Here is a 13,727-nt window from a genome sequence, read left to right as displayed (position 1 = left end):
TCTCATTTATACTAATTGCAGGATTATATTAATGAGTTTGATTTTTTTTTTTTTTTCATAACAAAGCAATCCCCGAGTTGGCTTTAAAATAATCTTGTTCATTTTGCACTTCTACTTCTTTTAGCTGCATTAAAATCTAACTCTACAAACTATCACCTGAGGTTGAACAATCAAAACCGTGGGGTTTTGCATGTTTTTGCCCCACTTGCTGATTATGTACTTGTCTATTGATTTAGGATAAAGCTTTTCTTTACTAATGAAAATCAGGATGGTCAATTATCTCTTATTCAAGTGATTCATGTATGGGTAATTGCCTTAAGTGGCAATGCTGTTCTTTGAGGCTGAGATATCCAACAGGAACTGCCACCTCTGGAATAAAAGCAAGGGTAGTTTAAACCAGTTTTGAGCTGTTGGGGGCCGATGTGGAGGAGTGATAAGGTGCAGTTGGTGTGAGGAACGTGGTGTAGGTGGTTGATGCACTGCAGGTGAGAGCTGTTGGTTTGTCTTTGGTGTTGCTTCCTGAAGGCTTTCACAGTACACATTTGTAAGAGCTCTTAAATATTGCGTCATTGACTAGCATTGAAATTGCACTACGCCTCTGTTCATCACGTTCTGATACTGTGCAAAGAAGGAAATAGGAGAGTTGGTCTCACTTTATATATGAATACTCTCTGAAAGAGGTCAGTGTTGTTCAGAGGGGACTTTCTTTTCCCTGAATAGGACAAACAGGCAGTTTTCTGTGGAGAATTTATTATATTTAAATACACAAAACACAAGAGAATATTTAGAGTCATTACAGTGGATGTTACTCCTCTTCCCCTCATATCTCATTAAGGCTTTTGCACTGGGGTGCCTGTTCCCTCTATGGTAGCCTGGAGCCAAGTCCCTCAGGACAGGCACTTTTTACTGCTATTGGACAGTCTCTGCACTGCTGGGCTCACCTCCCTGTGGCCAGTCGTTTTGTTTGAGGGATTTGCAAAGTGTATAATCAGACTGTAACTTTCTGAATTTGAAAACTTGTTTATGAATGTCTGGAATCTGAGATTCTGAATATTTCTTCTTGTTCTAAAATGTTTACTGGAGTTTTCTTTTTGTCGCAGCTATTGTAAATACCTTTTATCTGCAATTATTTTCATTTTGGTAACTAAGTTACTAAAGCAATGGAAGCATGCCTGTGAAAACAGTTTATACATCAAAAGTAACTTAAGTAATTCTAGTATTTGAAAATTGCATGTAATTTTGGTATTCCATAATAGCTTGTGTTGATTTTGCTGCCATTTGCAGTGAGACTACTGAATTTGGTGTTCTGTGAGACATCCCAGTTCACTTCTATCTCCTTCTAACCATTTTCTTTATCAATATATCTTGCATATCCTGGAAATAATTTTGTAGTCACATACATAGTCATGAATTCCTGCCTGGATGTTTCTCCTGGGTAATGTTTGTGTACCCCTTTAGGGGACTTTTTGTACACAGTATCTTGTATGGCTACGCTTTCCTTCTACTATTTTCTATACTACAGCTCATTTTTTTGACAGGATATTGCTCTCTCTGCCCTATTTAAATAGTCATATGTTCAATCACTGTGTTAAACAAAGGGATATTGATACTTGTTGGTCTCCAGGTATTTTTTTAATATGAGGGTGTTCATACCAATAATGTAATCAATTAATGTTCTCTCTTTCAGGCTTAACAGATGAAAAAGTGAAGGCATATCTTTCTCTTCACCCCCAGGTACTGGATGAGTTTGTGTCAGAAAGTGTAAGTGCAGAAACTGTGGAAAAATGGCTAAAAAGGAAAAATAACAGACAAGAAGGTAAGTGCTTTTTATTTGTGATTAATATTTAGCTTTGAACAGCTCAAATATTTTCAGATTTAAAAAGGAAACCTGGTTTTGGTATAACTTGACTATTATAATTTTTCTGTTTAGGTTCTACCATTTTTTTGAAGGCAAAATAGGCTAACAATTTTTTAAATATTTTGAGCCTTTTGATATTTTTATTTTTGGAAGGTACTGATATTAATATTGGAAGTTTAGTTTACCCATTTTGAATTGCAAATACTATCCATCAACCTGTAGTGTTGATTTTGAGAACATAACTTGGTTTTCTTGGATCTGAAATTACTAAGTTTTGAATTAAAATTATCCAATATGCCTCAGTAAATTACTGGATATACCATCTCAAAAGTTCCTACTTGCAACATGTAATAAATCAATTTTAGATAAGAGTGTTGACATAGATATTATAACCCTGTGTGTCAAATTCTGGAGGTTGGGTTGCTTTAGGTAAAATACCTTTCTAAATAGACCCAGAAGAGTTTCTTTTAAGCCAGCCTGGGTTTACAATGATAATAAATTTTGTCATGATCTTAAGTTTTGTGAGATGGTCTGCAGACATCAGATTCATGCAATTCTAACAATGATTTGTAATGTACCAGGTAAAATGCAAAGGAGGAAATTACCAAGAAGGTTAGGGAAGAAACTGGTTGTGATTTGTGTCTGACTTCTAATGTGTTTAGAGTTTTAAGTTATAATGATAATTTGTATTTTGAATATAGGGGATATTGTTACTTCCTAGAAGGCAGTGTTTTCTGCAGGATTATTAAAAAAAAAGATGATGGACAAGGGATGGAAAAGGCTACATTGAGCCTGATTTTTGGTGGTAATGACTACATATGCTCCTAAGGTGGCAATAAATTTTTGTTGGTTTAAAGAGATTACCTAGCAGCAGAATAGAAGTACATAGCAGTAGACTGTTTATGCTGCAAGAGGCCTATTGTTATAATCCACAACAGCAATCAGAAAAACAGTGTTATGAATCAAGGGTTTGTGACAATGCTTTTTGCAAACAGATGATGAAAAATACTTTTGTGTTGCCAGAAATTAATACTTCTTGTTTTTATGAGCTATGCTCACTTAAAAATAATAATTTTGTCTAAAGTGCTTGAAATAACTGTAAAAATCATTGTGTGTTTGAAAAACAGTTTATAGTCTGGGTCAAGGATCTTTATGCTATAACCAAATAAATGCTTTGGAGATATTTAGCTTCAGGAGTCATATTTTGTTAAGTGGAATTTATTACCAGTTTCTCAAAGTTTCCACTTTTTTGGGGGAAGACTAAAAACAAAAGATAAATTTTTGTGGAAGTCCTCATGAAACTTTTTGTAGCAACTACTAGAGCCAAGTGACTGCTGACCATTATCCTAGCAAAGTCTAAATGTGAGCAGGCACTACAGTGGAATTTGTCTGTTTTTTTTCATACACTTAAAAATTCTATATTGTGGCTAATTTTCCCCAAACTTGCATTAAATGTGTCAAGCAATAGTTAAGCTACTATTAGCATTTATATGAGATATATATATATATTCATATCTGTTATCATCCTGCAGGTCTTTCTGCCTTCCCTGCTACTTCCCTTTTGCTGACAGTGATCTTTAAGGTGGCTGTAGTTATTACACTAAAGGCAGTCATACAGATGTGGCTTCTTTAGTGCTGGATTTTAGATAAAAATAAGGAGAACCAGTTTTAAAACTACACTTGCCAAGTAAAAAAAGATGAATTTGAATGCATTTTTTTAATAGAATGAAACTGATACTGATGAGCCTTGTCTGGGATTTTCGTGTAGAAAGATAAAGTCTATAGTCATATAAAATATTTCTGATAACAACAAATCCTAATCTTTCAGAAAGCAGTATTTTTAGGAAAGAAATTTGCTAGATGATTTACTCAGTTCATGTTATGTATGTACAAATTCTACTGCCTAAGTTATGGTGATGGTAAGAAATGAGGGGGAGAGGATGGAACTAATTCTTTTGGTGTGTAGCCTAAGTCACTTTACAACAGTAGGGGTATAATTTTCCCTCTATCCCTTTTACTTCAGTCTAGTCTACTTTACAAATGCTCACATCATGTAATATGATACAGCTGGAGAAGTAAGCTTTGTTTTTATGAGGAAGTTGCCAGGCAGGCAAAAGGCTGTTTTGAGGTCTCTGGCTTAGTGTCTGTACTCTTACACGTTGGTGACGCAGAACAGTCTTTAACCTATATGCAGAAATCAGTCCTGCCCGATTTACAGACATCCAGCTGTGTGTACTCTTCAGCCAGAAGTCAGTGGGCCTGCAGCCAGGGTAGTTTATCTGAATTTCATTAGCATGAACTGGAATGTCTGATTTGGACTTAAATGAACCAAAATTTATCTATGACTGAGATTCACTGAATTAATTACTGTAGATGGTTTGGGCTTTTTTAAAACCTAAATTATTAAAAAAGGAGGAAATCACTAAATATTGCAATGTTTAAGGTCTAACTATATCCCAAAATATGAAGAGTTGAATCCTCAGTGTGTTAGATCTTGTTTCTCTCACGGTAAATGTTAGATTGAAATTTGCTCCTGACAGTTGAAGGTGATGGTGATATATGTGCGATTATAAGACTTTTTTTTTTTTCTTTAATTTGTTTTTTTCCTTTTCCTGGTATATTGGACAAAACTTGCAAAGGTAGCACTAGAAAGGAATGCTTATGCTGACATTTGGGTATTCACTACAACTTTTTGAACTCACTATTATCTACCAATGAATTACATGTTCAAAACACACCCAGGCCTTGTATTGTTGCACACAGTATTTACAAACAACTCTATTTGTAATACACAAACACTTGAGTTGTAAATTTTTCCTAGCCAGATCATGACAGAGTTAATCTGCCAGAAGGAGATCTTTTCTTTTCCAGATGCCTAGATGTAATACTCACAGAGCTCATGAGACTTCTTCCATTGTCCTCTTTCATATAATTCAAGCTCAAGTATGATTGTAGCCAGAGCCATCATGTTAAGAAAGCTTTAGACTGCTGCTGGATAGATCCTCATCTCCCAACAAATTTCTCAGAAAAATATTTATAAATTCCAACCTTAATTATATTATTTGAAGCTTCACTGCCACAACAATAGGAGGCTAAGCACATTGATTATAAGCCAGATGTGCATCTTTTACACTGTTGATACTGAATTTCATAGATGTCTTTCCTAATCTTTTAAATTACCTCTTATAATAAAAAGAAAGGACAAACTGTACTGACAAAGAATTTCTACATGGAAAGCTGCCTATATCAATTAAGAAGCTCATCACTTCCCATGGCCCCCATGTTCATCACAGTGTAAGACCATGTGCTTTATTACTGCTGAATCTGGAAACATTAACAGCTTCATGCATTACTTTCTTCCCAGCAATATTTGCCAAAAACATGTAAAGCTACGTATAGTGGGAATTTAGTGCTTTGCTGTTGTTAATACAAATATTGTTAAGTAATTAATAAATACAATTAAAAAATTAAATGGAAAGTAGTACATTCAGTACATGACACTGATTATACTCAGAAGTTATCATCTTTTAAGTGCAGTTGACTTGCTGCATTTCCAGGAACCTGATATTTCATAATTGGCCTGTTTAAAAAAAAAAATTAAATAGAAATTAGTTGCTTAATGTAACATTAGTATGACATTGCTGTAATGTTTGAACTGTACTAGGGTACATCATTGACACATAATCAAAGTTATGTACAAAAAGTGATTTCTGGTGCTGCATTTTCAGGTTTTAAGATATCAGCATGTTGGGCTTTAAAGTTGGCTACAGTCCCGTAAGAGACAAAGCAGTGAGTTTTTGAGAGGTGTTGATGTGTGGCTCTATTTAGGAAGCAAGTCTGCACTTAGGTTTTTATTGCTAGGGAATACCAAAATGCATGTTTCTACATTTGATGATAGTTATTCCATTATTTACTTTTTTAATTATGTCATTTATTCCTGCTTTTAAAAGATGGTGTATAGAGGCATTCACCTAAGGTTACTAAATAGGTGAAAGGATGGCTAGCAAATATTTCCATAAGCAGAGATAGTGTATATAAAAAGATACATCTAAGGAGGATATGTGTCAGTATGAGTGTGCTAAAGAGATGTCATCCTGCTGACAAAATTAGAAAGGAAGAAATGGATCCTATTCTTGATTTTGTTAGTTTTTGAGGACTGTGCTTTTTTTCAGCGACTGAGCAGAGATGCCTGTTCTGTAGTGCAGGGTAGTAGATGTAGAATTGTAGGTGAAGGATACTCAGAATCTGGAGACTCTCACTGCTGTGATGCTCCACAGCTTGTTGCAATGCTGACTTCTCCCCCAGCCCTAGGCAAGAGGAACTGATATGGCAGCATGTTAACAACCTCCTTGATTTATAATTAGGGTGCCTTAATATTTCACTGATGATGCAGACATGCTGTTTTATTCTGATGCATCTCTGCTATGCTTATGTTTGGGACATCCAAGCAGGCAACAAATAGTTGCCAAAAAGCAAGGGTAATTATTTGGGCAGTGCTGACGCCATAGTAGTAGCTCTTAATGCTTCTTATTAGCAAACTCCACTATTTACATATTTTGCTGCCTTTGTTGGCTTTTTTTTTTAATTTTTCTCAAAATGAGACAGATTGTGTCTTCCAATTCCAACCGGAATAATTGCTTGCTGTGTTCTTCCTCTTCACTCAGCATTTGCTAATGGCCAGTTAGATACAAAATGTTGGTCTAGGTGGTCTTGCTGGTCTGAACCAAGGTCACTTATGATACTGACAGGTGCTACTTTCCTGGGATACTATCCAGACTGACAAAATTTGTCTCTATTTTGAATGTATTTATCAGAAAAGTTGCAACAATATGTGGGGGTTTGACTATGTGGAACCCATTTCTCTGTGTATTTGTCACAGTCCATGGAGATAAAACTTATTGGTAGACTTTTGTATGCCATAGTTTGTCGGCTGCCATTTCTCATGTGTCTAAAAAGTTTGTTAGTATCAGTATTTCAGAGGCAGAAGTGAAGGCACTTCTCAGCTCTCTGGTAGAGCTCTACATAGGAATGCCATTTTAGTCCAGATAATGAAAATGGAATACATGTATCAGAGGTACAGAAGAATTTTGGAGGAGGTATCTGGGGAGACTGTTGTAGTGTGTCATTACTTTATTGCTGCATCGTTTCCTGAAAGACTCAGTTTAGTTGTCTGAAGTCAAATGGTTTATTTCCTGTGTGATCAGTTCAGTGGTTTTTTTATAGTTTTCTCTTAATCAGAGGAGAATCAGCTTATAAGTGACCTCATTTTGGCTGTGTAAATATTGAGAAGGAGTTAATGAAAAAGTTCTCTCTGTTGTACTGTCAGTCTGGTTTTTTAGACAGAAAAGGTTAATGGAAAGGATATTTAGATTAGATAGAACAGGATTTTTTTAATGTATTGGTAGTACAGAAATGCTGAGCAGTGGCCTCTTGGTAGATAATATGAGGTCCTGAGTGATGATGAAGTCTTTTCAGTGTGCATTTCAATGTTGAAGCAGTTGCTAATTCTTTTCTTTGTTATTTGAATGGCTATCACTAGCAAACTCCAAACAGTGGTAAAAATGGCTTAGCATATTTTTATTTTCTAATTTGCTGAACAGTGTGAGAGTTTGATTGTTTTGGGGGTTTTTTTGAGTGGGTCAGGTGAAGGAGGTGATTTTTCTGTTTTTTTTTCTGGAGTTCTGCATATTTAGAATTGTTTAGATGGTCAGAGATTTGCAGAGGGTAATCCTTTAATGACGATATGTTTGGTCTTAGGAGGTAGACGTCACTGCTTGGTCTGAGTTCACTCTTGAACTAATTATGTTAATCACATTATATCTAGAGCAATTATTCTCAACATGTACTTATACTAATGTTTCTTGTGTCTTTGTTAAGCTTGAATTAGGAATGTTTATGTTTTTTTTCTGTCTACTCAAAAACACTGTTTTTCCTCACTTTTAAGCCTGGCTTCACAGAATCATTTTCTACTCAGTACTGCTGGTTATATTAGAAAATAAACAGATGTTGATTTCTCAATCTTTTGGTAAATTAGGACATGGAACTTCTTTTACTGTCATACTGAGAAATAGGTTTTTCACTTTTTCTTGCTATTTCTCTTCAGTTTATGTTGTGAACATTTCCAGATGATCAATATCTTTCTAAAGAGAGGGCAGTATAAGAGAGATAGTATTTCAATAATGGGTTAATTAACATTATATGCAATACAAAACCATTTCCCTCCTCTGCAAGACAGTGCTCCTGAATGTTTTTTGGCCCTGCTATTCTTTGTTTTCAGATTATTTCTCTCCTGTGCATGGATCTTTGTTTTCAGAATAAAAAATAAATTAAACAAAAGAAAAGATCTCACTAGTTGGTGAAGATCCATTCTGCTGATGTATGTGGAGACTGAATACCCACGAACACTTTTTAATAATGATTATTAATGTCAATGTCAGCTAACCTGTTTTACCTGCATTGAAAAGGAGGAGGAATGTTCCCATGATCTGTAAGCTGAGAAAGAAAGAAATAACAAGGGAATAGTCATTAACTTTTATGAGACTGTCAAATCCAAATATTAATTTGATTAATGGGTGCTAGACAAGGCCTATGATCAAAGATTGACCAATAAGGATAAAAAGACAATGTAAAATAATTATAGATGTTAGCATTGCTTTTTCTATCCATTAAATGAGACTTGCAACTTTGAGGAAAGGGAAGTATGCAGTCACACAATGTGATAGTCTGTTACATCACATGTGCATAAAGAAAGGATATTTATTCACGGATGTTCTGTATGCGAGTAGTGAAAACTTAGTTCAGCAAAGTTCTCAGTGCCTTATCCATGTATAACATACATATAAAAATTCTGCCATCTCCTTGTATCACAGGAAGTACAGGAAGCCCTGAGGATGAATGAAAATTCATCTTTTACGGTGAAGATGTCTAGTTGGATGTAAATGTTAATGCCATGCTCTAAATGGATGATTTTATGTGTCTGTGGGCAGAAGCAATTAATGATATTTGTCTTAACCTCATATTGGCTATTAGTGAAGATTTTCAGCAGAAATTTTACTTCTGAAACTTCTCTCTTAAGGTCCTGAAAGCAGATTGTGTACACAGAACAGTAAATTACAGATATAGTATGGGCCTAATAAAGACCAAAAATTTTCAGTGTGTGTTTCTGTAGTGATTTAGCTAATCATGGTTGGTGATTCACTTAGTTTATTGTTTAGAATGTCTGTGATTAGATGGAATTTTAGGCTAGTTGTCCTGTGTTTATCAGATTTACTGCAGCTCATTTAAAGTGTGTACTTTTCATGGTGAGTCACAGGTACTCTCTTTATTTGTCCTGTGGTCATTGGTAGATCAAGTTCTTTGTCCAAAAATTACGTCTTCATAATCTTCATCCTAGCAGTAAAAGAAATCCTGTCAAATATCTTTCAACTGGACTATAATAAACTGCTTTAGTTTTGTTTTTTTCCCCATGTTTTATGAATGAAATTTAAATTATATTCCCATGTCATTCAGCAAGAGGAAGGCCTAAGCATGACTTCATTCCCACTGATTTACTTCTATATGTTTCCTAATTGCTCCTTCAGGAGATGATACCTATTTAAATATATTGTAGGAGGAATATATGTATTGCACATAAATGAACACTGTTGCCTCTGCTTAGCTGATGTAGAGTTTTGTTTGTCACAAATAATATTTAAATACTTTGAATGTGTTATTAAGCATGTAGAGAAAAATTATTTGGTTCAAAACATGTACTCACATTGCAGACAATAAAAAATCCAAAAACAAACCAACCCAAAAAGCTTAGAGATGAACCCTTTTCGATGACCTTCAAAAATACAAGTATTGCACAGAAATTCCAACATTGGAATTGGTATTGGAGAAAGTCGTCCTGAAGACTGAGTTGTGCTAAGAACTTGGAAGTAAACTATGGAATTCCTAGACAATTTTCACTACAGAGGACTTCATTATTCTCAAAGGAATTTTTATTTTCATCAACTCTCTGGAAAAATGGATGCGTACTAGGGTAGTAAAACTTCAGTTGTACTGAAAATTAAACCCAGATGCATAGAAACTGTAAAGAATCTCATAAAATGTCAGATAAAAATAAGGTTTGGTTGATCTTTGCCTCTGAGGCCTAGTTGCTTGGCATATCACATCTACAAGGCTAAACTGCTTTTTCTTCACACCCAAATATGATGTTGCATCCAGGCTGTCATCTGGAGTAGTCCTGGGCAGGTGTTAGTGCTCTCGTCTGATCCCAAATATTGTTTTGGGAAAGTGCAAATTGGCAAGATCCAAGCCATGCTGTGGGTGCAAAGTTAATCAGGTACTGGTGATATTTAAGCCTGATCTACAGCCCTAATTGCTCCATTACTTTAGGTCTAGCCTGAATTAGCTATTGCAGCTCAAGGAGGGATGCTAGGAATACAGTGGGAAAAATCAGCCATTAGAGCTTGGGAGCAGATGGAGAGCTTAGCCAAATGCAACCAACAGGAAGCATCGTTAAGTCACTGTGGAAATTTGAGGTTTGATTTGAAGTTGAGGTAATACCACCTCCTCAGGATACATAGAAGAGTGCAGTTAACTAGATGTGTAGATGTCTGTAATCTGTATTTCTGGAAGTCCAAAGAACAAGCAAGAAAGGAAGTTTTTTGTTTTTTTTTATTTTGACATAGATCTCTGTTTATACAATATATGTGACAAGCTAACATTTCTATCAGCACAGCAGAGGGAGACAATGAATTATTTGACTAGCAGCATGTGAGGCTTGTAAGAACCTTTTCACCTGACTTTATCAATGGCAAATAAACCTGGATAACAGTACACTGAGTTTAATTGTGTTTAATTATTTTAATTCTATAGACAATCTGAGCAAAATATCTGTCAATATGTCAACATGACTGTCCATTATGGAAGAGGAAGAGATTGTATGTGATAATTTTCTCTAGGCCTAAGAGGAATGGATATTTTTTTCCCCTGTGGAACACTTAAAGCTCAGGTGTAAGGAGGTTTGGCAGGAAATTATAATGGGTTATAAAACCAGTGTCAGTTGGTGTTGAGACAATGATAGGTATAAATTTTACTTGAAGGATTTGTCTTGTTTAAGCATAAGGATGGAAAGGCTAAGAAAGAATTAATTGGCTAATTAGGCTAAAGAATAATTTCTTCTCAAAATAATAATTTTTTCTGTTTATTATAAATTCTGTGAAGACATTTACATTTACTTAACCAATTATGTGGCATTTGAGGATGCTCAGTTGCTATCTATAGATCTTGTTCTTTTGTAGGAGATTTGTTGTTAATATGGAAGGAAGTTAGCAAGGTCTGAATTTCTTGCACTGGCTAGCCTATCTAGTTCAGCCAGAAAAAGACCCCCAATTCTTATAGTGTTATTAACTCTTTGTAAAGCCTTTCTTCGTTATTATCTTTACACTGTGATGACTTTTGTGATGCTGCTACCAAACACAGAGGGATTCTTTATTCTGCAAAAGACCTGAACTGTAGCAGGAGTTTTATGATTATGACTGTCATGATGAAGACAGTTGGCAGATTTACCTTTTCCATAACAGAAGAATGAAGGGCACCCTGCAAAATAAATTGGGTACAGATTTGAAACAACAGGATGTCCTTTTTCACACAACCCATGCCTAAATTATGAACCCATTAGCATAATATATTTGAGATGTTAAAAATGTAAATGGGTTCAAAAAGTGATTAGACACATTCCAAAGAAGAAATACTTCATCAAGAGCTGTTACATACTATGATCCTGATGCAGCCTCCAGCTGAGAAAATTCATAAGCATCTGATTGCTCTGAGGACATAGTGGAGTAAGTGTACTCTGTACATCTGTAGTCTGTGTTTTCTCTCCTTTTCATGCAGTGTAAATTCTTAATATTCTTTTCCTACTTCCTTTCTAAATGAGCTGTTACTAGCCATTGTCATAGGCTACAAACTCGAGTAGATGGACTTTCAGTTTAGCAGAATAGGGTCATTATTCTCTGTCATGCTTCTCTGGCCTTTCTGGGATTTATGTACCACCCGTTGTTCAAATTGTGAGTCAGATTGTCTAAACTCATTTGAATATGCTGGAAAAGAAACTCGGCTTTGTAGTATAAGACATTGTTTATGGATCTTCTTAGGTAAGCTGAAAGAGATCTCTTCAGTTATAACAATAAGGCATCTTTGAAACTCTTTGGAGACAGTACCTTTTTCAGACTTATGTTAGCTGTCGTACTGAGCTAAATTATTTTATTCTTTCTTTCAATCTGCAGTATGCAGAGATACCCATAAGTGATGATCTTTGGCTACAGAAAAAAATGTTGCTCTAGTTGAAATTGCTGTGTGACAGCGATTAAGAGACTTTCTCACGTTTCTTTTTTTAATGCAAAGGTAGAATGTTTTGTGTGTTTTATTATTTGTTCAGATAGCAGAAGGGAACTCTTTTACAGGGTGCTTGGTCCTCTTTCTAAAGTGCTAGTTCCATTTAATTTGTCATTAAGTATGGGGAGTGAAAGGGAAAGAGACAAAGGATGATGGTGTTGATGAGCAATAAGGATTATGAAATTATTAAAACACGATTCAATAATAGGCGTGGGAGGAGGAATATCTGAGTTTTTGAAGTGTTTATAGCAATTGGGTGTAACTGATATCAGGTTTTGGTGACTGGAGTGTGGAAGTGGCAGCAGACTTGTTAAATTCATTCTAATTTAGTCCAAGAGGGTTCATTGTGTACACTTGGAAATATCTTCATGAAGTGCATCAGGTATTTGTACAGCAGTAAAGATATGTTTGTTCTGAGGGGACTTGCTGGGAAGTGATTTTGGATTTACAGTGAGTACTTGGGGAGACTTGTCAAAACAACTTTTTATGCTAGTAACTACACAATGACCCTTTTTTAAAATCAGAGTTGTCATGACCCACACAGTAAATGCCTTTCTGGGAGAGGAGGTTATTTCAAATGAAGTTTTAAATTACCTGAATGTGCTCTTTTTGCATTGTATTACCTAGGAAGCCATGTCATTGTGACACCTGATGGTTTGCCATCATATATTTCATGGGTCAATCATGAATGTGCTTGAAGTTCGAGTTCTCCCTATTGTCTGTTACTTTTCTTAAACAAAATTTTAGTTTTATAGATAATTGTTTTTATAAATGTGTACTGTTACCAGGTTGTGTTTTTCAAGTTTGCTGGCCAAAACAAATTTTTGGAGAAAATAACTGTCATCTTCCCATCTACCAATATGGTTGCGTTAAAAAAAAAAAAAAAATTCTGAGGAGTAAACAGTGACCATAGATCTCTGATACATTTCAGTGTCTGAGGTACCTATTGTAGCAGCCAACTGTATACACTAAGTACAGTGAATATATAGATATACATCCAAATACAGTGAAAATGGCACCATATAATATAGAAAAAGGGTATTTGCAAGTATTTTCTCATGTTCTGAGGGTTTTTTTCTTCATCAAAACCTCCTTGTTGCATTGATTAATGAGAGTTATTGAATTTTCAATCAATGCAGTTTGAGCAGGCATAGAAACAATTATGACTCTTCAAAATTCACAATAGGTGTCACACAACAATATTGTCGGATCACAAAAACATAGGAAATCTCAGAAATACTCATTGTCGTGGTCCAGTCCAACATCTTTTAGTGATTATTTTTAGATCTAAACACTGATAAATGGACTACTGGCCCATGTTGGCAGTTTTGTACTTCACAAATAGGTCTTTATGATTGGAGAATGGATAGGATCGAAATCTGGAATACTACAACTGTATGTTTCTACAGATTTATTTAAGCCTTGCCAAGATTGACCCTTTTACATGGGGACATGAACAAGATTCTTTTAAGCACACTTTGAAGAA

General features: G+C 35.3%; 1 protein-coding gene across 2 annotated transcripts in view; it reads left to right on the top strand.

The window, feature by feature from the left end:
- PDE10A (phosphodiesterase 10A) overlaps nucleotides 1-13,727 on the top strand; it is a 171,945-nt gene that overhangs the window by 73,435 nt on the left and 84,783 nt on the right. For both annotated transcript variants that reach the window (XM_014875864.2, XM_088161417.1), the window contains exon 2: nucleotides 1,688-1,816. In XM_014875864.2, coding sequence (XP_014731350.2) covers nucleotides 1,688-1,816 — 129 coding nt within the window. The remainder of the gene's footprint in view (nucleotides 1-1,687; nucleotides 1,817-13,727) is intronic.

Source organism: Sturnus vulgaris, chromosome 3 (genome assembly GCF_052056855.1).
Source record: "Sturnus vulgaris isolate bStuVul1 chromosome 3, bStuVul1.hap1, whole genome shotgun sequence".
NCBI lineage: Eukaryota > Metazoa > Chordata > Aves > Passeriformes > Sturnidae > Sturnus > Sturnus vulgaris.
This window is presented reverse-complemented; position numbering and strand designations above follow the sequence as displayed.